The sequence below is a fragment of the Delphinus delphis genome, chromosome 6, assembly GCF_949987515.2.
Source record: "Delphinus delphis chromosome 6, mDelDel1.2, whole genome shotgun sequence".
In the NCBI taxonomy this organism is placed as follows: Eukaryota; Metazoa; Chordata; class Mammalia; order Artiodactyla; family Delphinidae; genus Delphinus; species Delphinus delphis.
Genome location: NC_082688.1, coordinates 100420592 through 100446029, shown reverse-complemented (window position 1 = coordinate 100446029; position 25438 = coordinate 100420592). Strand labels below are relative to the sequence as shown.

Sequence of the window (25438 nt, the reverse complement as noted above, 5' to 3'; positions counted from 1 at the left end):
TCCCAAGCTGCAATGTCACTGTAACAGCACAACCACGGAGTCTGCCTTCCCACCCACAGGCAGCAGCTCACAGCCTCCTCGCCTGTGGCTCCAAGGATGCCATTCCCACATTGCTTCATCATAGGAGCCAAACCTGCTCACTCCTCCCCTTCTCTAGAAAATTCTATAGCAGGAGGGAGGGATGAAAGAATCCACCTGGCTCAGGCCCCAGGTACCTAGGACACACTCAGAGTACCTAGTTGGTGGCCCGCCCAAAGGATTAAATGATCTCTGCTCTACAGGTGGGCAAATTCCCAAGATTCCAGGTAACAGGGTTGGAATTTCATGGGTGGGATTGGAGACCTCACTGGGAGACAGAGAGGGCGGGAGAGCACTGGGTGGAGGGGAAGCCTGGACCACTGGTCACTCTGACCCACCTTGCTTGGCTCCAGTAAGACGAGCCAGGGCTGGACTCCTATGTTCAAGTCCCACATCTAGCATGAAGGACTATGTGGCCTTAGGCAAACTGCCTTACTTCTCTGAGCCCCAATGCCAATATCCACAAAATAAATATAATAAATAAATAGGGCTTCCCTGGTGGTGCAGTGATTGAGAGTCCGCCTGCCGATGCAGGGGACAAGGGTTCGTGCCCCGGTCCGGGAAGATCCCACATGCCGCGGAGCGGCTGGGCCCGTGAGCCATGGCCGCTGAGCCTGCGCGTCCGGAGCCTGTGCTCCGCAACGGGAGAGGCCACAACAGCGAGAGGCCCGCATACCGCAAAATAATAATAATAATAAATATAAATATAATAAAATATTTATAATAATAATGTATTATATATAATATAATAAATAAAATAATTATAATAAAGTTAGATATCAGCTAACTATCCCCGTTTTACAAACAAGGAAACTGAGGCACAGGGGGATAAGCGACTTGCCCCAAGGTCACAGAGTACAGACAGGACCGGAAGCCACACGGTCTGGCTCCAGGACTGCACCATTAGCCTGCACCAGGCTACAGGACCTCTCATGGAAAGGTAGACTGGAAGGGTCACCTATGACTTCCAGCTTCTCCCTGGTCTCTGATGTGCCCTGCTTCTATGACTGTGCTAAGTCACGCGTACACCACCTCACGTGCCGGACCTTTTAAAGAGGGAGTAGCCCTGATGTGTCAAAGTCACCTAAATCCTTGCTGCTTAAGTCCATGCAGGTCCTGGGGAGGGGGGCGGGGGTGTCTATGTCCAGGTGGTACTTAGAGTCAGTCATGGAGACCCGTCGCCTGGAGGTCACACAGCATCACTGTTTCCCAACTCTGGCTGTCAGCCTGGACACTGGGCTCAAACAGAGCTGGGTAATAGAACCCGGTTCAATACCAACCCACCTCCGTCCTGGAAAGGAGCTCGCCCACCCAGGTGGGCAGGAAGGGCATCCTGACCCACGAACACCCCCGGCACTCTATCAGTATGCAAAAGCTGAGACTGAATACGCCAATGGTCAGGCTGCTTTCAATGAAGAATTTCACTCACCTGGCCTCCCCGGGGCCTCCCCTGACTCAGCAGCTTTGTCTATGTCACTGGCTTAAAAACACCCCACCTACAAGTAAGGAAAAGGCGTCAGAGGCAGCACTGGAGAAACACCTCACTCTCCAAAGTGTTCTGTTTTCCTGGCATCTGGGGAAACTCGCTGAAGCATTACAGAACCGCACTGAAGAGCAGGCTTAATACGAGGGTCCACGTGGAAGCGCCCAGGGAACACACGAGGTCCCCCACCCCGGAGCACCAGCGCATCTCCTGCATGCAGGAGAAGCAGAGTCCGGACAGCCCTGCTACCTACTTCAGCCCCTCCAAGCTCCAGCAACATCTGTTTTGTTTTGCATGGGGTGGAGGGGCTCCTCCCTCTGGGCTTCTGTTTGATGTCAGAGTTTTCCCACCCATCCAGCCCTCCCCCAATTCTGCTTGGCTGACGAGGAAACGGTTGGATGACTTGCCCAAGCTCCCAGAGTTAAGTCGCCACTGCACTAAGACTGGACAGCACTCCGACTCCCGGACCCCGCCCACTTGACCATCCTTCAACAGTACTTTGCTAAAAATCCCAATCATGGAATCTCAAAGAAACCTCGTTCGATCACCCACCCACCCAATGCTCAGACCGTTCCTGGGGTTTGAAGTTCATCCATTCACTCCACCATCACATACTGAGCTCCTACAACATGCCAGACGCCATTATTAGGACCTGGGGACACAAAGATGGCCCCGTCCTCAACCACGTCACCATGTTTGAGCTGTACACATTAAGTTACTAAAATTCTCTGCCCTTCGGTTCCCTCATCAGTGAAAACCCCTACCTCACGTGCTTCCTGCGATGAATAAGTGAGCAAACACGAGCACATCGACCACCTAGCACCGTAGAGGAGGTAGTAAATGTTAGCATCACCGCAACTTTTTGTAGAAGGGCTCCAGCGAGTATGATCCCTAAACTACCACCTGTGTTAATACAAATGGCTTTGAAATATCATTAAGAACTACCACCAAAACTAGCTTAATCTTGCCTAGAAGGTGAGGGTATTTTTCCCTGCTTGCTCATAAATGGCTGTTGGGCACAAAGGATCTCATTACAGGTTTGAACGGAATCATTAGACTACAGAATAGGATAGGCCATAAACCACACAACAGAGCTCAGGGTCCTGGAAGGAAGCCACCAGCCACAGGGCACTGGGGACTCCAGGCCACAATTCCTACAATCTCATAATAAAGGGACAGGAATGGAAGCCCTACTCCAATCCCTCTGACCAGAAAGAGGCTGGACAAACCTGGAGCAGCCCTCCAGTTTCCAGTGGAGTCCAGACCCACGACAGTCAGCTGAACAGGCTCTGGGGCCTCACCTGACGTAAATCCCAGCTCTGCTGCTTCCTCTCTTGCACCTTTGCTCCTTTGCACCTTCCGCGAATTACTGAATCTCTCCCAGATGCTTCCCTACCAGAAGCGTCCAGCTGCTGGTGCTTCTATTAATCCTTTTTATGGGGGTGAGGGGGAGATAAACAGCAAATTCCTAGGAAGATGTCATGTCACTTTTATTCTAATTCCTTCATAAGATGCTCATTTCCTTGGGGAGGATGCCCCCGGGATCCACCCTGGTTGGAAGCAAGGCCCCCGCAATCACTGCATATTTGGACTAGACGACCTGACTGATTGTCAGGACTGCCCAGCAGCCCTTCAGTTCGCTGACCCTCCGAACAGAAGAGAAACTGAGGCCCAGGGAGGTGAGGGATCTGCACAAAACAGCCCCTAAGGGTCTCCATCCCTCCCACCCACCCCGCTTGCACAGTCACCTTTCTCTGCTCCCCATTTCTAAATGAATGGAACCGGCTGCTCACATGATTCCTGATTATGTAACAATCAGGGGAGCTAGAGGTGGGGGAAAATCTAGTGTCAATTTACACTGGTGCAAAGGGTCCAGAGGAAAGCGCTGCAGAAAGTTCACTAAGGGCTCAGGGCAGTTCTGGAGACCTTTACCTGGTGCTTAAGTCCAGGGCTAGGGCCAGGCAGAGCCCTTAAGTGCCAAGGTTCCCTGAAACGGCTGATTGGAACCCACTCCCGTGCAGTCACCACAGTGGTAGTGAAGGCCCTCCCCAGCTCTCAGGGACCCACCACCCTCGGAACTGCAGGGAGGCAGCCAGCTGGGGCCAAACTGAGCTACAGGCCCGGGCACAGGGCGCCCTGCTTGGGGTCTGCTCCCTCTGCCGCGTTCCACCTGTGGGTGTGGGCCGGCTCTCAGGTCCCTCGGATTCTGGGGATAAATCCAAGTGTGTCTCACTTTCCCGAACGGGGGATCTGGGGGATCCCCCCCAAGACGTGCAACTAAACGTGAGCATGACAGAACAGAGAGAGCCCTGTTCCAAGCGTCACAAGACCTCAACTCCCATCCAGCCTGGCTACCAAATCCCTGAGGAACTCCTAGCAATCGGTTCGCCTAGCTGGGCATCAACATGAATTTCCACCAGCGGGTAAACCGAGAGGTGGAAGATTTCCTGCGTTTTGTTCACCCATCTACTACAATTGCAAATATTTGTCCAATGGATAAATGGAGTTAATAGATTATCTCTAAGGAGGTCCTTTTTGGCCTCTAACATTCTAAATCTATAAAACCAATAAAGAGTCTTTTAAAAAACAAAACGTGTGGGAGGGGAGTGTTTTATCTGGGGGGGGGAGGCAAATCTACATTACTAAACCTTAGGACTACCCGCAGCTTAAAAACACCTGTATTAAAAAAAAAAAAAAAAGGATTCCAGCAGAGGTTAGAACCCTTGTGTGTAGCTGGTGTGCGTGTAAAATGGTGCAGCCCCTATGGAAAACAGTATGGAAGTTCCAAAAAAAATTTTAAATAGAATCATTACACGATCCAGCAATCCCACTGCTGGGTATACATCCAAAAGAATTGAAAGCAGAGTCCCAAAGAGATATCTGTACACCCACGTTCACAGCAGCATTCGTCACAATAGCCAAGGGGTGGAAGCAACCCAAGTGTCCATCCACAGATGAATGAATAAACAAAAGGTGCCATTATCCATGCAACGGAATATTATTCAGCCTCAACAAGGACGGAAATTCTGACACATGCCACAACACGGACGAACCTTGAAGACATCAAGCTAAGTGAAATAAGCCGATCACAAAAAGACAAATACTGGGGGCTTCCCTGGTGGCTCAGTGGTTGAGAGTCCGCCTGCCGATGCAGGGGACGTGGGTTCGTGCCCTGGTCCAGGAGGATCCCACATGCCGCGGAGTGGCTGGGCCCGTAAGCCATGGCCGCTGAGCCTGCGCGTCCGGAGCCTGTGCTCCGCAACGGGAGAGGCCACAACGGTGAGAGGCCCGCGTACCGCAAAAAAAAAAAAAAAAAAAAAAAAAAAAAAAAGACAAATACTGTATGATTCCACTTACATGAGGTATCTGAGATAGTCAAATGCAAAGTGACAGAAAGTAGAATGGTGGTTGCTAGGGGACTGGGGACAATGGGGAGATGCTGTTTAATGGGGACAGAGTTTCAGTTTGCAAAGATGAGAAAAGTTCTGGAGATGGATGGTGGTGACGGTTGTATTATACAATAATGTCGATATACCACACTACTGAACTGTACTCTGAAAAAAGGGTAAGATGGCGAGTTTTATGTTATGTGTATTTTAACCACAATTCTTAAACAATCCTCAATCTAATCGACAGCTCACTCCGTATGCATTTCTGAAATCACAGTCTGAAATCCTGTCACAATCCAATGGTTCCCTGAGGTTTCTTTGCACAGCTGGGAGAACAATTTTTGTTTTTCTTGTCTGTTTTTGGCGAAGGCGACCAGAGGCTCAAATGCAGAGCATAATCGCCTGGACACAGCAACATCCCTGGCTCCAAGGCCTGCCTTGGAAGGAAGTACCTGGAAGTTCAGCCCAGGGGCTCTTGGACGGAAGGCAAAGCTTTGACGTAAGGCAGAAAGGCTTAAGATGCAGAGCTGGGATGCTCACCCTTTTCCACATGCTGGCCCCCGGCCCCAGTGATGCAGTGTGTCCCTGTCTAATACACCCTTGGCCTGTGTCAGCCCAAAAGATATCATGCCAGGAAGATATCATACCCCACCTGCTCAGGCATGGAGGTAGCTGTCAAAAACCAGCCAAACGTTTGTATGTGAGAGACTGGGTGATGATGCCGGTGTTTCCAAGGCCCTACCTTGCCATCAGAGCCAGGGAGCTGTGGGTGACAGCCCTCCTGGATCCACCCTGGACAGGCTCAGGGAGCCAGGCACCTCGCGAGTCCCGTGCACGGTTCCCAAGTCAAGTGCGGTCCTGCCAGCTTCTGCAAGACTGGCTTCCACGTCCGCCAGAGAAGCCATACCTTCTAAAGCAAGCCCCACTATGAGCCTGTTATCCACAGGAAAAAAAGCCTTTTCAAAGCTGCCCTGTCACCAGCCTTCTCTTGCTCATTCCTCTACTTATAATTATATCAGGTGATGCGTCTGCATGCCTGTCTCCCATTAAAGTCTGAGAGAAACACGAAGGAAGGGGCAGCCTCATCTGTTGTGATCTCAGCGCCCCAGCACTGTGCTTTGACACTCCATAACGATAGTCAAGGACTCAGAGGTACGCTGCATTTCATCCACAGGCGTACACAAAGCAAGCACGTTAAGCCCCAGATATACTCTCCTCCCCAAACAGCTATCTATCTGCTTACTGAGGATCTATGTCCCACAGTGTGACGCATCTCACATTTGCTGGGATCTAACACACAGGATAAGAGCCCAGGATATAAGCCCTAGGAGAGCCAGGCTCCAGAGTTCAGGGAACACTAGAGGGCTAAGCATGGGCCCTGGGTAAATGTCCCAGATGTGTCCGAAGCCAGATTTCCCACAAATGCTGCTGTCAGATCATCTCCAAAATGCTGGGTGATTTACGTGTAGGCGGGGCCAGGTCACAGCTGGAGGGGATGTTCTTCTGCTTCCTTCATATACCAGACAATAACAAAGATGACAAAACACCAGAAACACCAGGCTCGATGTTCTAAGGGTCTCAGGGGAAAGACACCAAAGGTAGCATCCTGAAGACTCGCCTCTCAGCCTCCAAAATCCACTTGCATGTATAATACGACTTTTTGCACGTACAAATTATTTCCTAAGTTTTGGGGGAGCTATTTGTAAGTTTCCCTGGATGCCTAAGAGAATGGCAGGAACCTTCAATCCTGGGTGAGATTTCATGCCGTTGAAAACCCTCATCCTGGAAACAGAGCTCAAGTGTATGATTTAAATCAAAGTCAACTGATGAGAAGGGTTTCCAGGGGGAGAGAAGAAGATGGGTGCCGGGGATGAGAGTGAGTGGCCAGACCGCAGGAGTCTCACGTTGGTAAAACTAGGTCATTCGACCAACAAATTCTCCCTACGACATAAACAAGGCGCTGCTAGGGGTGCTGGGGATGGGGGCAGGCAGCGAGTCCTTGCCTTCAAGGAGGTTAGAGCCTAGTAGGCGAGGGGAAGAGCAAACCAAAACTCATACAAATAGGGACTTCCCTGGTGGTCCAGCGGTGAAAATTCCGCGCTTCCAACGCAGGGGGCCCGGGGTTCGATCCCTGATCAGGGAACTAGATCCCGCATGCCGCAACTAAGAGCCCACATGTCGCAACTAAAGATCCTGCATGTTGCAACTAAAAAACAAAAAAAAGCTCCCGCACGCCTCAATGAAGATCCCACAAAGATCCCACGTGTTGCAACTAAAGACCCGGTGCAGCCAAATAAATAAATATATAAGTTTTTTTTTTAAGTCATACAAATAAAAACTTTCAAACTCTAAATGTCCTGAAGCAAGGGAGAAGGTGAAGGTGCTGAGACAGTAAAGGCAGGGATCCTAGTTTAGATTTGGGGCGGGGTTCTGGAAGTGACTTCGAAGCAGGGACCGGAAGCCTGGGGGGAGCCACGCAGGTGAAGCATGGGAGAAGGGGGCCACCTGGGGGCACGGGTAGTGGCAGGTGGGATGTGAACAGAGGCCCCAAGAAAGGTGTTGTCATTGCAGCCAGCTGGGTACCAGGAGCACAGCACAGAGCCCATGTGGAGCCCTGAAAAGAGGACAGTCCTTTGACCCTCCATGGGATGTTTCAGTCTCTTTGGTCCCGACCTCACAAGCCGTGGGGAGTGATGGGGTTCCCATCACCGTGCGGGGAATGGCTGCTGCAAGCCTCTCAATGTGGCAATGCTGGGTGACCGTGGCCATGCCGGGTGACCCCTCGATGACTCAGCTTCCTGGTAGTGAGCTCATGAAAGGTCCTCGGCAGGAAGGACTCAGAGAGCTATAAACAGAGCCTTCCAGAAGCATCTGCTACAAGGCTCTCCTTGCTTCTAGGGTGGGGCTGTGGCCATTCAGCATTTCTGGAATAGTGTGAATGAATCGTTTGCAGTCTTTCAGTGCTGTAGTTGGAGGTTTCAAGTAATTTAAATAAATGATCATTTCTCGGCAGGTACTCCGGGAAACAGGGGCCCCAAATGGTAGTTGGGCATCTAGCTCTTTTCCTCCTTGGGCATTCTAGCCCTGGGAGAATTCCAGAGCTGGGGGCCGTGGGCAGGGGTGGTCTTCCTAGCTTCCTCCTTCAAGCAGAAGTGCTTGCAAGTCTATATGTTACATTCCAAGTCAAAAGACAGTGCCCAGAGTTATACAGCCCATGCAAATAAGGAGTGGAAATTTTAGAACGGGAAGCTTCCTAAGAAACCATATAGTTTTAGTTCCATCTTGCCAGTCCACAGATGGAGAAACTGAGACTCAGATGAAGTGACGTGTTTTCCCAGGGTCACTCAGTTGGTGGGCTTTTGGTCATCAGGAGCTAATTGTAACTCACCCTAAAATGGAAATTAAATGTTCTGTGTGTGTATCCAGAGAAAGAATCCGTTTCGCCTTGATTCTCCTCATATCATCCCCCTGCCCTCCACGTTCAAGTTCTGGGCTGACAAAGCTTCTTCCTGTCCCTTCAACTCAGAGAGGATCAGAAATCTGTTTCCAACTTAAAAGCAACTTCTAGTAAAAGCCCAGCTTTGTAGTTAACTTTCATTTTTTAGGGTCTGAAAGAGAATTTCAGAAACTTTCTTGTGATTAGATTATCAGAAAATTCAAAAGAACCTTGGAAGAGACATTCACGGGAAGGTTAAAATGAGAATTCTTACCCCAGGTCAGGGGAAGCACCACTGTCCAGCCCAATCTCAGGAGCCTGTGGAGGGAACAGTGCTAATTCCAAGGATAAACAGAACCACCTAAAACTGTACCCACACAGACCCCATTGTGACAAACTGCAGTATTAACTCCTTCCCTACCTCCTTCTGAAACTTGAAAGACTTTTTTGGAGGCAAAGAAGGAACTAGGAGTCACTCCAACTTGTCCATGTATTCCTCATTGTTATTCTATTGTTTTTACAATGAAAAGTCATTTCTAAAGCTGATTTAAATCATCTTGCTTTATGTATTTTTTTTTTTTTTTTTTGCTGTACGCGGGCCTCTCACTCTTGTGGCCTCTCCCGTTGCGGAGCACAGGCTCCGGACGCGCAGGCTCAGCGGCCATGGCTCACGGGCCCAGCCGCTCCGCGGCACGTGGGATCTTCCCGGACCGGGGCACGAACCCGTGTCCCTTGCATCGGCAGGCGGACTCTCAACCACTGCGCCACCAGGGAAGCCCTTGCTTTATGTATTTAAAACAATTGAACTATAGTTGATTTACAACTTTGTGTTAGTTTCAGGTGTACAGCAAAGTGATTCAGATAGATACACACACACACCCACACACACACACACAATTCTTTTTCAGATTCTTTTCCATTATAGGTTATTACAAGATATTGAATATAGTTCCCTGTGCTATACAGTAGGTCCTTGTTGTTTATCTGTTTTATATACAGCAGTGTGCAGCTGTTAGTCCCAAACTCCTAATTTATCCCTCCCCCACCCCCTTTCCCCTTTGGTAACTGTAAATCTGTTTTCTTCGTCTATGAGTCTGTTTCTGTTTTGTAAATAAGTTCATTTGTGTTATTTTTTTAGATTCCACACGTAAGTGACATCATATGATATATGTCTTTCTCTGTCTGAGTTAATGATGGGGATATTCTCAGTACTCTAAGGACTAACTATAAATCTTTAGTCATTTTTGAAATAAATTTAACGCTTCACGCTTCCTGGCATAAATACACGTTCATTAATTCAATGATTGCCTGAGAAGCCAAGATTTAAGGAAAAACAATTTTTAGTGTAAAAAGACAACTCTCTAGTCTCTCTTTCATATTTTAGATTTTTAACCCTTTCACTGACAACTCCTATCCCAACGGGGCATTTTCTATGGTGTAACGTCCACCAGATCAATCCTTTGCTTCTATCCCGACTGTTTCTCCTGGAGAACAGCTCAGCATTGTCTATCGACACTGAAAAAGGCCCACACACGTCCTCCTTCAAAACACCCAGAAGATTTAGTAACAAAGACCTCCTGTGCCACGGGAATCCGCAGACACAGAAAGGGAGGGCTGGCCTTGGGGTCGGCTGGCTCTGGCCCATGTCACTGGACCAGTGTTTTGGAGAAGCAGGACTCAGATTTTAGAAGCTGTGAGATCCAGGAGCTTCTGTCTAAACCTGGACTAGTACAGGCACCAGGAGGAAAAGCCTCAAGAGTCCAGCTTCCAGCCTTTATCAGAATCACTGGAGGTTGATGGATAAGCCCCAGGAACTGAACCCTCTGCATTTATAGGAGGACCCACCGGAGAGAGAAGGGCTCAAAGGAAAGAGAGGGCAGGAGATAAATCTCCAGCTATTCAGCTGCCTTTAAAAAGTGACAAGGAGGGCTTCCCTGGTGGCGCAGTGGTTGAGAGTCCGCCTGTCAATGCAGGGGACACGGGTTCGTGCCCCGGTCCGCAGAGCGTCTAGGCCCGTGAGCCATGGCCGCTGAGCCTGCGTGTCTGGAGCCTGTGCTCCGCAACCGGAGAGGCCACAACAGTGAGAGGCCCGCGTACCGCAAAAAAAAAAAAAAAAAAAAAAGTGACAAGGAATGAGATAGGAATCTGAGTGTCAAGAACAGGGCCCTGTATGGGGCTCTAGGTCAACCTCTGTCCTTCAGAAAGCAAAGTGGTCACCGACACTGTGTGTCATGTCTCTCAGGTCACCCTACAAACAGTGACCTGGGCCGAAAAGGTTACTCAGGCAAACCCTAAACCTCGACAAGTCACGTGACTATTTAATTTTTAGCCACTTGTCTGGCTGCTGCTCCAGCTGGCGTTTGCCAGTCATGTCACCCATCAATTACGAACCAATTATGAGCAGAAATGCCTTTGACATGACAGCTTTCCTCCCTTCTTCTGGGTTTTCACCCTCCTCTGGTCCTCAGCTCTGCAGTGAAAGTTCTCATCCAGGGACGAGGCTGGGCCTCCTGGATGCCACCGGGCAGTCACTCGGAGGCGAAACAGTGAATTAAAATTTCAGAACAGGGTGGGGAGAGAAGAAGAATTTCAGAATGCGGGGCAGGTCCCACGTGGAGGCCCCAGTGTGACCCCAAACCACAAAAACTTTCTCAGCTGATTCTGTGATCAGACAGACGGCTCAGAGCAGAAGCCCAAAATCAGAGTGTCAGGGGAGGGGTACCTTGGGGACAGGCCATGACATTCTAGGGGACAGGGAATCGTACAGCCCTGTTCTAACATCTCCTTCTCCTTCAGTCTAGATACAGATATGTTGAGACATTATTTCTTCGAGGGGCCCTTTCCTGACTGCTCCTGAGGTTCGGTTTCCATGAGAAGAGGCTCATCGCCCCCTCCGGAAATGATTCATTGATAGCTCTGTCCTCCTGGCGGACGGGGGACTGCTGTGGGGTGACCTCGGAGGTGTCGAGCCCCCCAGCTCCCAGTGCCCAGCACATGTGGTCACACCCACATGCTCCCACGCCTGAATTAATTTAGTTATTCAGTGAAGTCCAGGGGATGAAGCTGCACTTTTACAAATGCCTTTTAACTCTTTCTTGGTAGAGATGTTTCTATGAATCATGCTAATGCAAGCCAACATTTAGCAAACAAGCCGTGGAAAGAGTGACTAAGGAAGGAGACTTGGTTCTATAGTCAATGACACACCCCAGGTTCGTCCTTCCATCCTCACACTCAAGTACACACACACCAGCATCCTCTTTCCTTTAGAAAGGCTTCCCGGGACTTCCCCAGCAGCCCAGTGGGTAAGACTCTGCACTCCCAGTGCAGGAGGCCTGGGTTCGATCCCTGGTCGGGGAACTAGATCCTGCATGAATGTCACAACTAAGAGTCCACATGCTGCAACTAAAAGATCCCGCATGCCGCAAGGAAGAGCCGGTGCAGCATGAATGAATGAATGAATAAATAAATAAATAAATACTTTAAAAAAAGAAAGGCTTCCCCCCGTTTCTCCACTCTGACTTCTTAGATCTGATCATCTGCCAACCACCCACTCCTTTAATCCAGGCTGGAGACAGCCCCAGGACACCCATGGGACCACCTCTATTCCAGGGGAGCAGAGTACCCCACTGCAAGCCAGAGGCAGGGCCCTGCATGTTCCCATCCCCAGCAAGCCAGCCAGCAAGCTTCCTGCGGGCTGCCAGCGCCCACTCTCCACCTCCACCCTCCACACTGGCTGTCAGGCCCAGGGCAAAGCAATGAGCAAGCAAAACCCTCCGTGTCGGCAGTGCGAGGAAAGGAGGACCAGGGACCCCGAGACAAAGGCATCTGTGTCCTACCTCCTTCCCCTCTTACTTTTCACGGTCAGTGGCCATGAACAACCAAGGCAAACAGAGATGGGAGGGACCAAGGTAGGTAAGAGCATCAACAGACACACAGAGACACACTGCAGGGTGATCAGCCACCTTCCCTGGTCCCCAGCCTCACACGCCTGCCACTCAAAGAGGCAGACTCACCTGAAGAGTGAAATGGAGCCTCTAAGGCGATAACCCCACGGAGATGAACGGGGCCCTCACTCCCTGAAGTCGGCCTTAATCACTGGCCTTAATCACCGTAGCCAGCCGTATGCGGCCCCGCTCGTCACTGGTCCTACATCATCAATTTTAAATGTATTTCTGAGCACACCCCAGAGTATAATTGGCTCTTCGTCATTACCCAGCTAAAGAGGTGGCAGCAGCCGGCCACCCTGGTCTTTATTCAACAGATGGGAGACACTGTGTGTAAGGAGAGAGGTTAAGTGCCCAAGGCCATGCAGCTGTAGCAAATCCTGCAGTGGCTGGAACCAGAGCCTGTATTTTCCATTCCAACGAGCTAACCCTACCCCTTTAACAGGATCCCAGTTTGATAATAAATACCACAACCTGGCACCTGCAGAGAGCTTTATACTTTTTAAATGGTATAAAGGTTTGTTCACTGCAAACCAGGCTGTATTTTCTTACTAGATGTATTAAGTAGACCTGAAACGGAGGCACGACAGGCATTGTTACTCTGCCCTATTTAAGATGAGGACACTGCAGCCCTAGCAGACCGAGGAACTATGAGGTAATGCTCTTCCCAACAGGTCATTTTCCGGCTGTGTTCTGGAAAGGAATCCTCAGGCCAGTCCAAATTCAAATTACTATATTGAGTCCAACGTTGACACACTGCTGAAATGAGAGCTGCAACTTGCTCGAGAGAGAGAAGCCAGACAGAGCCAAAAATATCCTATGGCAATAACCATTTGTCATCATCCGCTTGCCCTGCATACTAGAGTACTTGACCCAGGAACTCCTACCTATACGTTAGAGCCCCGTGTTCCATGCCACACTTTGATTTCCTGCTGGTGTTCCCTCAACTCCAATTCCTCCCTCCCAAGAATGCAGCTGAGGCCCCATCATCTCCTCTCAGAACCCAGCTCAAGGGCTCTGTCATCATTAACATCTGAGTCTGCACCCCAGCACCTCACTTGCTTGCTCCTACCTGATTCCTTTCCTCAACTCTGGTACAGCAGAAAGAGGCCCAAGTTTCAGGGCATGTTATTGTTCTGAAGCTCAGTTTTCTCATCTATGAAATGAGAAACTGCACATGCCTTTTCCTATCTTCAAAGGAGAGCTAAGGGCTTCCCTGGTGGTGCAGTGGTTGAGAGTCCACCTGCCGATGCGGGGGACGTGGGTTCGTGCCCTGGTCCGGGAGGATCCCACATGCCGCGGAGCGGCTGGGCCCGTGAGCCATGGCCGCTGAGGCTGTGCGTCCGGAGCCTGTGCTCCGCAACGGGAGAGGCCACAACAGTGAGAGGCCCGCGTACCGCAAAAAAAAAAAAAAAAAAAAAAAAAGGAGATCTAGGAGGATCAAGGGACAGAATATAGGTTGAAACGATACAAAAATACTGTAATATACAATTACAATAGCAACATACAAGCATAACCAGGCATTCAAGAAATAACCTTTTCAGAAATGATATTACGAGCTAATATTAAAGGAGTGCTTTCACGTCCCTGACGCTCTTCTTAACACTCTAGGTGTATCATAATTCTCATAGCAACACGCTGAGGTGAGTACTATTTTATCCCCATTTCACAGATGAGAAAAATAAGGCACAGAGAGTTTTCAGTAACTTGTCCAGGCACCAGCCTAGGGAGTCTAGCCGCAGAGCCCGTGTTGTTAACTTGAAGGGCTCTTAATCATTAAGCATATTGCCTCTGATATGATCTGTCATTAGCTGGGCCTGTCAAGGTTTACAAAAGCCGCCCTCAAACATGATCCCACCTGAGCTTCTCAACAGCCCTGTCAAGTAGGTAAACAGATGATGTTAGTCCAGGTGACTAATAGCAGTCCATGAGACAAGGAGACACTGGCCCAGAGAAATGACTCGTCCAGGTTTCAAAGCTGGCGCATGGCAGGACTGGGACTTAAATTCATGGGGCCAGCCCCAACCCCTCCTAGTTCAGTGCCCTTTCTAGGGGCTTCAACACCAGCACCAGTCTGACAGACACGCCCCCCTTCCCAGCCCCTGCCCACGGCAGCATCTCCAGGGAACAAAGGCTGTCGCTACAATGAGAGATCCATCAGGGGCTTTTGCCACCGGACCTCACGGTACCGTGGCTTTCTGAGTCTCTCGCAGGATGTGTGTGATGAATCCGGAGGCCGCTGGCCTCAGAGGACGTCCTCTCCATGACACGAAGCGGCAGTCCCTTCACCTGATCCACGGTGGCCAGACATTTCTTAAACCTGTTATGCAACTCTTGCTTCAACCAAGCTGCTGCTGGGATTTCTCTCTATTTCAACATGTTTTGTTTTCTCTTCAGAGAGAAAGCACGAATGTGAAACCAAAACACCTCTTAGTGACCAGACAACGGCCCTTCCCGGCAGTCTGGGATTACTGGGAGGGTACGGTGAGGGGATTCTCAAAGGTACCTTCTGTGAACCAATTTCAGCTTCCAGAATGACTAACAACCGCAGGGGTGAGGAAGAAGATGGGGGTGGGGGGGCACGGAGGAACAGTACAACTGAGGGCCAGTGTCTCCCAAGGGGACAGGAGCCGATGCAAGAACGCCAGGCAAAGACATCCCAGTGACACTCCCAATCTGACTCCAGACCTTCAAGATGGCAGCCTGGGCCCTGCAGACTCCACACCCCAGCCCTCATGCCCATCTGAAAGCAGATATCAAGTTGGGCCATTCATCTCCTCAAAGGGAGCCAGCCGGTCCCATCACCTAAGCTCAGGGTCTAATTATAGGGAGCAGGCCCTGGAAATAGGGGCCAGGACTTATTTTTGTTGCCCGGGGTAGGAGGGGCCTCAGTTAAGTGTGGAATGAATGAAGTGGCTGGCCAGATGAATTCCTAGCCTCATCAGGGTTTCACTGAGGCTTATGGGTTCTACCACAAGAAAGGGACAGGCAAAAGGGCTGAGAAAGTCTCTTTGTGACCAAGATACAGTAGAGATTCCAAACGCTCAGCAAAACAAAAACTAGCATTTGTTTCATAGCAGGTTTTAAAGCACTTTTTCCCCCACATCTTTTTTAAAACAACTGATTCATTCAACCAAGAGTCACGGAAAACCTTTACGTATCCCCGGTGGCTAAGTCAGGGGGGAGAAGGTCTAGGTCTTTGCATGCCATGCGAGGTAGTCCAGGTTTTATTCTGAAGGCAACGGGGACAGCTAGGGGAGTGTCAGGTGGGGGGAGACACCAATGGATGTGAACTGAGACAATGGGCTGCCCCTCTACCCCCTCAGGCCCCTTGCAGGCTCTGCAGCACCCTGGAGAACAGGCTGGACTTTCCATTCCAATCGGCTAAACTTACCCCTTTAACACGATCCTGGTTTGATAATAAATACCATGGCGTGGCACCTGCAGAGAGCTTTATGCTTTTTAAACTGTGTTCACTGCAAACCTGGCTGCACTTTCTTCCAAGATCCAGTAAGTAGATCTGAAAGGTGGGCAGGATGGGTATTGCTACTCTTCCCTATTTAAGGAGAGAAAACTGGGAGTGTGCAGGACTAGCTAGGAAGGATTTGTGGGAATTCATTCAACAAATATCAGTACTTAACTGAGCACCTACTGTGTGCCGGGTACTGCTTCTGGCAATAGGAACACACCAGAGAACGAAGGAGTAAAACATTCCTGCCCACTGGGAGCTGACATTCCAATGGAGGGAGACCATAAACAATGTAAATAACATTACAAATATGAAGAAAATAGTAAATGGTATAAATAATAAATATGAGGGAATTCCTTGGCAGTCCAGTGGTTAAGACTCTGCACTTCCATTGCAGGGGGCACAGGTTCGATCCCTGGTCAGGGAACTAAGATTCCACAGGCTGCGTGGCACGGCCAGGAAAATAGATAAATAAATAAGTACGAATTAACAGTATTGTGTGTTATAAGGTAACACATGCTGTGGAGAAAAAGCGGGGCCGGGCCATAGGGGAGTGTGGGTGAGGGGAGGGGAGGGTTTGTTCAACTGTGACTCCGTGATCAGGGATGTCTGCCCTGTAAAGGTGACAGCTGCTGAGTCCCCTGAACCAAGGTAGAAGCAGTAGGAGGGAGAAGAGAACAAATTAAGAGGGATTACAGATGCAGGAGTGGACAGGTCTTGGAAGCATACGGGGAGAAGGGGAAGGGGGGCAGAGGTGGGGGAAAAGCTGAAGACCATCCCCAGTTTTCTGAGGGAGGGGGCCCAGGCCAAAGGGCAGGCCAGAGGGGAGGGCAGGACGTCCATGATGGACACCAAGACAGCCAAATGGACATGTCTTCAAGGCAACTGTTTATCTAGCTCCTAGAGAGTCTGGACCAGAGACACAGAGATGCCATCTGCGAGTTATCAGGACCCAAGCAGAAATGGAGACGTGTCCCGAGGAAAGAAAAGAAGGTAGAGGGCAGAATTCTGAGGAAGACCAGCAGGCTGCCTGTCGTCAGAGGGGCCAGGAAAACGATGGCTGGATTTATTAGGCCAGGAGATCACTGGCACCCTAGTGCCAGCAGAGCGACGGGCACAAAAACCCAGAGAGGGCTGGGGGGTGACAAGGGGAGGAGGGAGAGACTGAATGTCAACCATCCTTCTCTAACATTTGTTATTTTAAGGGCACGTGGGCTCAAGGTGAGCTGCCTGGGGTTGGTTCGTTATTTAAGATGGGAGAAGTACGGACTGGACGTAGAAATGCTTCTAAGAAGGAACCCATGGTGGGGTGGGGCTGGGAGGGGGTATGCTAAGGATACTGGAACCGGGTTACTCATGAGACAGCTGACCACAATAACTACCCCCATGACCTTTATTGAGAACTTCAATAAGCAAGAGCTTCACGCATGTCACCCCACTTAATTCTTTCAACAACCCTGTAAGGTAGGTCTTGGGATTCACATCCACACTCTGCAGACAAGGAAACTGAGCTTAGAGAGGCCAAGTAAGGTGGCCCAGGTGGAGAGCCAGGATTCAAATGCAGGTGTATGGGGTGGTCCCTACACGTCACCCTTCCCCCGCTGATTCTCCTTACAGGAAGGAAGGACCCTCTTACCTTAAGATAGGAGGAGGGAGGGGTGGGAGACGGCAGGCTAGTTGGAAGGACTGTCACAGGAGAGCCTGACTGGGGGCCTGGTTCCTCTATAAACAGGGAGCGAGATGCCACACTGAGGCTGGGAGAAGGAGGGGTGGGGGTCCGAGAAGCAAGATGCTCTGAAGCAGCTGCTGAGGAGGACAAAAGCAGACTGACCAGAACACGGGAAAGGACAGTAGATGCCATTCTGCTTCGAAAGGGCGTGAAATCCCAAATTGCTCTCGTTCTTGCAACAAAATTATAGTGATCTTTCCTGTCTCCTAGAGATCCCGCCCCTCCCTTCTTTTCCGTCCTCCTTCAGCGGGAGGCGCTTTTCTAAAAGGTGGATTTCGGAGTGGCGTGGAGTCCAGCGAGGAGTCCTCTTGAACTTCTGTCCGGTTGTCTGTGTCATGAACACCCAGGCCGTGTGCTGATGCCCAGGGCTGGGGTCTGCTGGAGGAGTGGGGTCTGCTGGGGGCGGCAGAGGCCTGGCACACGGGGCAGCAGTGTGGTTTTCTCCCAAAGGGCTCGGCTGCCCAGCGGGTGGTGGGTTGTTAGGGATTAGGTGTGGGCAGGCCAGCGTTGGAAGAACCAAAGCCAGAGAAACTGCGGGCCCGGAAGTGGCTGCAGGGATGGGCTGAGGAAGCCAGGGATGCGCTCAGAGGAGAGAGAGAAGAGACAGGAGCCCTAGCACAGTGTCACCATGAGAAAGCTGTGGCCAGGCTATGAGACGTCTGAACACACGATTTCAGAGGCGGAAAGGTTCTGGGTCAGGACAAGGCCCCGTGGAGGTAACAGCCCTCGATCGGAGCAACGTAAAGAATGGAGGGATTTGGGTGTTCGTTGGGTGGTGGCCAAGAGGGGACAGTCTCAGGATGATGATGGGATTCAGGGTAGAGGAGCGATCTACGAGCCAGACGCCAACATTCAGAGAACGAGGGAAAGTGACTGGATCACGTCATTGATGATGACCATGATGAACCTGAGAGCTCCCACCTAGGGGACACTCACACACGGCAGGCTCTGATAAGCGCTGTAAGGACTCAACGCTCACAGCCACCTGGGACATCAGTACCATCTTGTCCTTTTTTTTTACAGCTGGGGAAACTGGGCACAGAAGTAGATGAAGCAACTTGCCCCAGGTCACACCCAAGTGGGAAGCAGGACCTAGTCCATGCAGTCAGGCTCAGGGGCCCCCGCCCCTACCCATCCTGCCATCCCAGTAGAGCAGGAGGTAAGTGGGGACAGAGAGAGAAGAGGGATGGACACTGGTGGAAGTGGATGGCGGGAGCCTCAAAGGGGAAGGAGCAGTTGATAAGGGGGGTGATGAACAGCCAGAGGGCAGCAGCCCCAAAGCATGTGGTTTGAGGCGATGGGAACCATCTTTTCTTGAGAGGCTTCAGGGAAGTGGGGGTCTCAGGAGAAGAGCACCGGCAGGAGGAAGGAAAACTCAGTGAAGATGTAAGGGAGCCTGTTACGCGGAACTTCCGTGGGTTCCGACGGGAAAACAAGGGAAGAAGGAAGCAATGGAAAGTTGGTTCAGGTGAGAAAAAGCAGGAAGAAAATTTGTGTCTGCATTTCACAGATAAGAGAACTAGACCTCAGAAAAGCTAAGTGTCCTGCCCAACCGGTTAAGTCCAAGACTGGGACCTGAATTGCCCCAAGATAGTTCTCTGAGGGTGAGAAACTGTGGCCAGAAGGAGCTTGAGGGCAGGTTTGCAGTTAAAGAGACAGTGATCGGATGCAAGCCTCCTATGAAAAATGACGGCAGCAAACATTCCAGGTGGAGGCTGGGAGGGGAGGGCAGACTTTCGGAAAAGCAGAACTCAATGAGGATTAAAAACAAAAAGAAAACTCTCTGAGAAGGAAAGTACCCCTTGGGTACCAGGGGAGATATGAAAAGAGCCAGTTCTGGGGTTCAAGAGGGACTACCAAAGGCTTCCTTGAACACAAGCAAGCCAGTTCATCCAGTGGGTCAGGGAAAGTCAGAAGGGGTCCAGAACCCAAGCCTGTAAAAGAAGAAACGTGGGACTCAAGTCTGGAGATTGGTCACCGCCCCAAAGAGCGGTGGGACAAAAGTCCTCTTCAATGAAAGGGCCACAGATGGCTAAAAGGTGCCCAACGGAAACCAGGAAACTATGGAAGGCCTACTCCACAGAGCCACGCCCTCCCTTCCACATGACACGCCCCCCCCACTTCATGTGCACACCCCCCTACCCCATGTGCACACCCCTGTATGGCTTAAACGATGTAATTGAATCCCCCCAATTAGCCCCAAGTGCCTCCCGCTGTTAAAAAGCTGAGGCCGCCTTGACTGCCAACTATAATCCTAGGGGCTCCCCTCCAAGCCCTTTGCTCTAGCCTCCCTCTCCCCCACTTCTGGGCAGAGGGGGCCCGCAGCCGGCCAGAAAGTGGCCACATGGGGGCCAAGTGCTGATCTGGGACCGCCTGAGATCCCTTTTCCCACTCCTCCAGCAGACCCCAGCCCTGGGCATCAGCACGCGGCCTGGGTGTTCATGACACAGACAACCGCACAGAAGTTCAAGAGGACTCCTCGCTGGACTCCACGCCACTCCGAAATCCACCTTTTAGAAAAGCGCCTCCCGCTGAAGGAGGACGGAAAAGAAGGGAGGGGCGGGATCTCTAGGAGACAGGAAAGATCACTATAATTTTGTTGCAAGAACGAGAGCAATTTGGGATTTCACGCCCTTTCGAAGCAGAATGGCATCTACTGGACGGTACTTGGTTTCGAAAGCACTGGAGTGGGTGGGAGGGACACTGGCAGCTGCCTTTGCCCCCTGCCCCCCACCTCCCCAGAGGACCCTAGCAGTCAGCTTGCACTGCTGGGACCAGGAAGGATGAGCAAAGTCAGAAGTGGAGGAATGCAGAGCCTCCTGGCACCTGCCTGGCTCGCTGCTGCTGCTCAGAGCTCAGCAGGGCCGGCGACAGAAACCCCCAAGGCCAAGCGAGGTTTCTAACTGGCCCGGCAGCCACCAGCTCCTAGAGAGAAGGCTGAGCCTTAACCCACTCGGCCGGCAGTCAGTGCCCTGCCATCGGGCTGCACCCTGGCGGGGAAGGAGGGCTTCCCCCAGCAGAGCTTGAGGACTGAGTTTCCCTGACAAGCAAAACAAGAGAAGGGCTGTGAAAGGGTCAGCGGAAGTTCCCTCGCTTCAAATCTTTCCTGTTTCCTTCTGCCCCGGCTTTCGCCACCGCAGGACTCAGCATGGTCTGCGAGCGGTGTGCCTAATCTGGTTGGAATTTCCTCCTCCACCCACCTGGCATTCTCCCCACAGCCCTGAGCGCTCCCGATCAGGGGTTCTCACATCCACCCCAAGTGCTGGTCTAGGCGACCACGCCACTGGCCCCTCTGGAGCACCAGGGAGAGGCTCACGGTAGAGGGGCTGCAAAGCCCCAGTTGGAAAGGAGCAAGTCGTGGCTACCCTTTGGCGAGAGCCCTACGGAGGCCCCTCGCTCGCTCCCCTGGGACCAGTACGGGGTCCCAGCAGCCTGGCCCTTTATGGATGAGTGAGTACTCATATGCCACCAGCGCGGGGACAAGTGACAGAGGAAGACACAGGAAAGAGGAGAAAAGTTGCCCAAAGTCTTCCAAATACCCACTTAATAATCACAGGCTGTTGACTGCTGGAGCTCAAGAGGCACTAGTGATTATGAGGTTCAGTGTTTTTCTGACGTTTTTGTCCATAATCCCCAGCCAGAAGTGCACTTTACACAGCCACTCAGGGAACACACACACACACACACACACACACACACCCAAGCAGAAATTCATGGAGCGACACTGCTCCTTACCGCATGCCACACGTGCCCGTGTTCTGTACTCGCACCAATCTGGCTTTTTAAAAATGTTGCTCCCAGGACTTCACTGGTGGCGCAGTGGTTAAGAATCCGCCTGCCAATGCACGGGACACTGGTTGGAGCCCTGGTCCGCGAAGATCCCACATGCCTCAGAGCAACTAAGCCCGTGCGCCACAACTACTGAGCCTGCGCTCTAGAGCCCGCGAGCCACAACTACTGAGCCCGCGAGCCACAACTACTGAAGCCCATGTGCCGCAACGACTGAAGTCCGCACGCCTAGAGCCCACGCTCCGCAACAAGAGAAGCCACCGCAACGAGAAGCCTGCGTACCGCAACGAAGAGTAGCCCCCGCTCACAGCAACTAGAGAAAGCCCACACGCAGCAACGAAGACCCAATACAGCCCCAAATTAATTAATTAATTAATTTTTAAAAAAATGTTGCTCCCACTGATGGGTCACCACCCAGTTTGAAAAATGCAGATCATTAAGGTGACATGGTGGGGGGGATGGGACTTCATGGGAAAATGTATGTAATGTTACAGTGGGAAGCATTAGCAAGGCTGACCTATTTGCACTCAATGACCCAACCTAACAGCTCGCTGGGCTCAGAAATGAAAGTGACCACCCCTGAGCACCATGGTTCACACTGCCTAGGAGAGAAAAACTGGAAAAAGCAGGTCCATCCAACACTCTCACTGAACTTTACAAGAACAGGTTAAAACTGTGTGCCTTATGAAATCAAAGAAAACTTTTTTTTTCCCTTTCAAGATACAACTTACATTGATTTGTCTTCAGGTGTAATAACTTTTTGAAATTTCAAGAATGTAAAGAGGACAAGTGGGGGCTTCGCTGGTGGCGCAGTGGTTGAGAGTCCGCCTGCCGATGCAGGGGACACGGGTTCGTGCCCTGGTCCGGGAAGATCCCACATGCCGCGGAGCGGCTGGGCCCGTGAGCCATGGCCACTGAGCCTGCGCGTCCGGAGCCTGTGCTCCGCAACGGGAGAGGCCACAACAGTGAGAGGCCTGTGTACCACAAAAAAAAAAAAAAAAAAAAAAGAGGACGAGTGTTCTGTGTTCATAGAAAGGGGGACAGGTTACAAATGGGAAATACTGAACTGGTCCACAGCCTCCGTTTTACTAGTGACAAAACTAAGACACAGAACCGTGCCTAAGGCATGAAACAAGTTAGGGGCCGGGCTTGAACCCCAGCCCAGGGCTCCTGATTCAATTACTCACAGTCTTCATCTTCCCAAATATTTAAGAAGAACACAGTGAAGGTCTCCCCAAGTAGAGCATTCCCGTGACTGAAGCATATCTCATGTTGGACACATGACAACCATGCTGGTCTTGGCACACGTTGGCACTCTGCCACAGCCTCACTGGGGTCACACAGCGGGGCTCATACCACTTAACTCTGTGCCTTTCATCCCTGCTGCAAAGTGAAAAGAGTAATCCAAGAAAGTTGTAGCCAAAAAACAAGAGGGGCTTTAAAGCCAAACCTGCATGCTCAAAACCAGAAGAACCCCTAAGGGTCGTTATTCAGAGCTAGGATTATAATCGCAGAACCAAGAAAACCTTCCTGGTTAGTTAACCCAAGCCTTCATTTTACAGTCAAGCCCCACAGAATGACTTGCCTAGGACAGGAAGACCAGCTCCTTCGATCATACATACCACGTTAACCTGGTCACAGGTGAAAACCAACCGCTACGGAAAGTAATACTAAGTACACAGTGACAAATGGATCAAAACAGACCAGCGTCCATGGGGCAGAAGGAGGGGCAGGGAGGAAACTAAACACAGATCACAACATTTAAACACGTGAGATTAATGCCTCTTCAGAGTGTCACAGGGAGCTCAAAAGGCATGACTGACTATTCCTAATCCTAAAGATAAACTAAAATGATGCCCTGAACCAAACTCACAGCAGAGACCAAGGGCCTCAGAAGTGGTACAGGTCCCTGGAACATTCATCTCCACGACCCAGTGGGTCTGGTGCCGCTCAAATAACATCTCCCTGCTCCTAACTTTCCCACACTCTGTCCAAGGCGCCTGAGACAACAACTTCAAACATGGGGAATTTTATTACATGTGAGGGATTCTTTCCTACACAAATGCCACCTGGTATCTGTCCAGGGTCTTTCCTGGAGCAGCTTCGGAAACCTAAAAGACAAGATCTCCCTGTGGCCTCTGTAACCCTGGCAGGCAAGGACCATTCCCTTAATTCCCCACTGGGATGCCGGAGGGAGAGAAGGGGTGATGGCTCAGTCCCAGCAGCACAATATAAGACTTGGGCTCACCTTACTGCCAATGCCCATGGTTTTCTCTCTGGACCCGTGTCTGTGCAGCCCCTGACTGCCAGCTCTGAGAGCTGCCCAGGGCAGGGAAAACCCTCTGCATTAGACATTCTGGCCTTCACGCCACTCACATGGGGCCAGCATCAGCAACAAGATACAGATGCTAACTGGGGAACTCTGCTGGGCCTGCCTTCCAAGATAACTGCCACCCGGAGAGGTCCCCAAATCTCCCAAAGCACACTGAGGCTGGAGTCGGAGGATACAGTGGCTCATGAGCCCGGGCAGGCTAATCTGTTCACCTCTCTGTGCCACGGTTTCTTCATCTGTTAATCCCCAGGGTTGCTGTGTGCTTTAGATGAGTTCTGCCCACAAAAGTGCGATGTGTCAGTACTAGAATTACTCCCCCTCAGCACTCTATCCCCTAGCCATTCGGTATCCTGAACAGGCTGACTGAGGTCAACTCAGGCAAAATCCGCCTGGCTAAAACTGCCTCCTTACAGAAATGCATTTAAAACTACCCGGGAAGTACCGGGCCAACTGAACCTCTATTACACAAACCGTAAGAAAGGCTGTATAGCACACGCTCTCCCTGCCTGCCCGCCTCCCTGCAACAAAATGAGAAGGCAAATGTCATTGCAAGTCTTACTGCCTCTCAGCGGCTCGACAGCCGGAGGGCGGGTGGCCGGGCCGGCCGGACCGGGGACACGTTCCTCGGCGCGAGCGTGGTTAGCGCTCCCGGCGGCGGGTCCCTCCGGGACAGCGCACGTGTGGGCAGCCTCGGCCACCCGGCACCGGCCGGCGGACGCCGCTCGCCACGGCTTGGACACCGGGAGCGCCAGCTGGAGCCGCAACGACCCGGGACCGCAAACTCTCCGATCGCGTGGCCAGACAGTGGTAAGACTGTGCAAAGCTGCACTGGCCGCCTCCCTCGGGAACCCCGCCGCCACCACCGAGGCCAGCGGCGCTCGCCACTCCTCCTCGCCGGCCGCAGCGCCGCCAGCAGCCCGGGCCGGGAACTCGGCGGGAGCGGCGGAGCGGGGCGCCGGCTGGGGCACCCTCGTGGGTGCGGGGGGTGCCCCCAGGGCCCAGGCGCACAGCGGAAGGAGCTGCGCAGCGCGCTCCTCGGCGCCCCGGCTACGCGCGCCAACTCCCGGTGAGACCCAGGAGACCCGGGGCGCCGCGGCCCCGAGGAGAGCGCGGTTTCGGAGAGCTGCATCCAGGCTGCTCCTGCGCGGGATGCAAACGCACGCGCGCGCGCTCTCCTCTCCGCTCGCTCCGTCCCTAAAGTCCCCTCGCGCCTCACCTTCACTGAGTCTACCGGGTACATGACCGAGTGCTCCAGGATCCCGGCCATCGCTCCGGCTGTCATGTGGATGGATAAGGAGACGCTGGTCGGCAGGTTCTCATAGTCCTCCGACCCGGCGTCCTTGCAGCCGCCGCCGCCGCCGCCATCTCGGCTGTCCCCATCCATCCTGCGCCCTCCAGCCTGGCTCCCTACGCCGCCGCAGCGTAGCTCCATCCGCCGGCTCCGCTGGGCGCGGGAGGCTGCAGGAGGCGGGCGGGGAGGGGGAGGGGGCGAAAAACTTCACTTCTTTAAAGTGGGAACCACCTCCCGGGTGCTGCGGCGCCTGACGCCATGGCGGGCTGGGGTGGAGCAGAGGGGCACCAATCACTGGGAAAGTAGAGGCCGGCCGCAGCCGCACCATTGGTGTGCGGGACAGTGGGGACCCGCCTCCCAGTGTGACGTCACTGCCCAGTGCAAATTTCCAAGCTACCGGATGGGGGCGAAAGGAGACGTTGGGGTGTCCCGGGAAGTTGTCTTACCTCCTGTTGGGGTGGTGCTGCCTGGTTTGGGGCAGTCGCTGGGGAGGGTCAG

General features: G+C 52.0%; 1 protein-coding gene across 2 annotated transcripts in view; it reads right to left on the bottom strand.

Annotated features, from left to right (window-relative positions):
- The window catches only part of SLC25A37 (solute carrier family 25 member 37), a 43587-nt gene extending 18428 nt beyond the window's left edge, over nucleotides 1-25159 (bottom strand). Inside the window, exons 1-2 of one of the 2 annotated variants that reach the window (XM_060015182.1) lie at nucleotides 24866-24964; nucleotides 1508-1574 (exon numbers count right to left, since the gene is read on the bottom strand). Coding sequence is in view for 1 of the 2 variants with exons in the window: in XM_060015180.1 (XP_059871163.1) it covers nucleotides 24866-25081 (216 nt within the window). In the remaining variant the exon portion in view is untranslated. Of the gene's footprint in view, nucleotides 1-1507; nucleotides 1575-24865 lie in introns of both variants that reach the window. The other variant, XM_060015180.1, reaches the window with a different exon arrangement.
- Nucleotides 25160-25438: the final 279 nt, after the last annotated feature.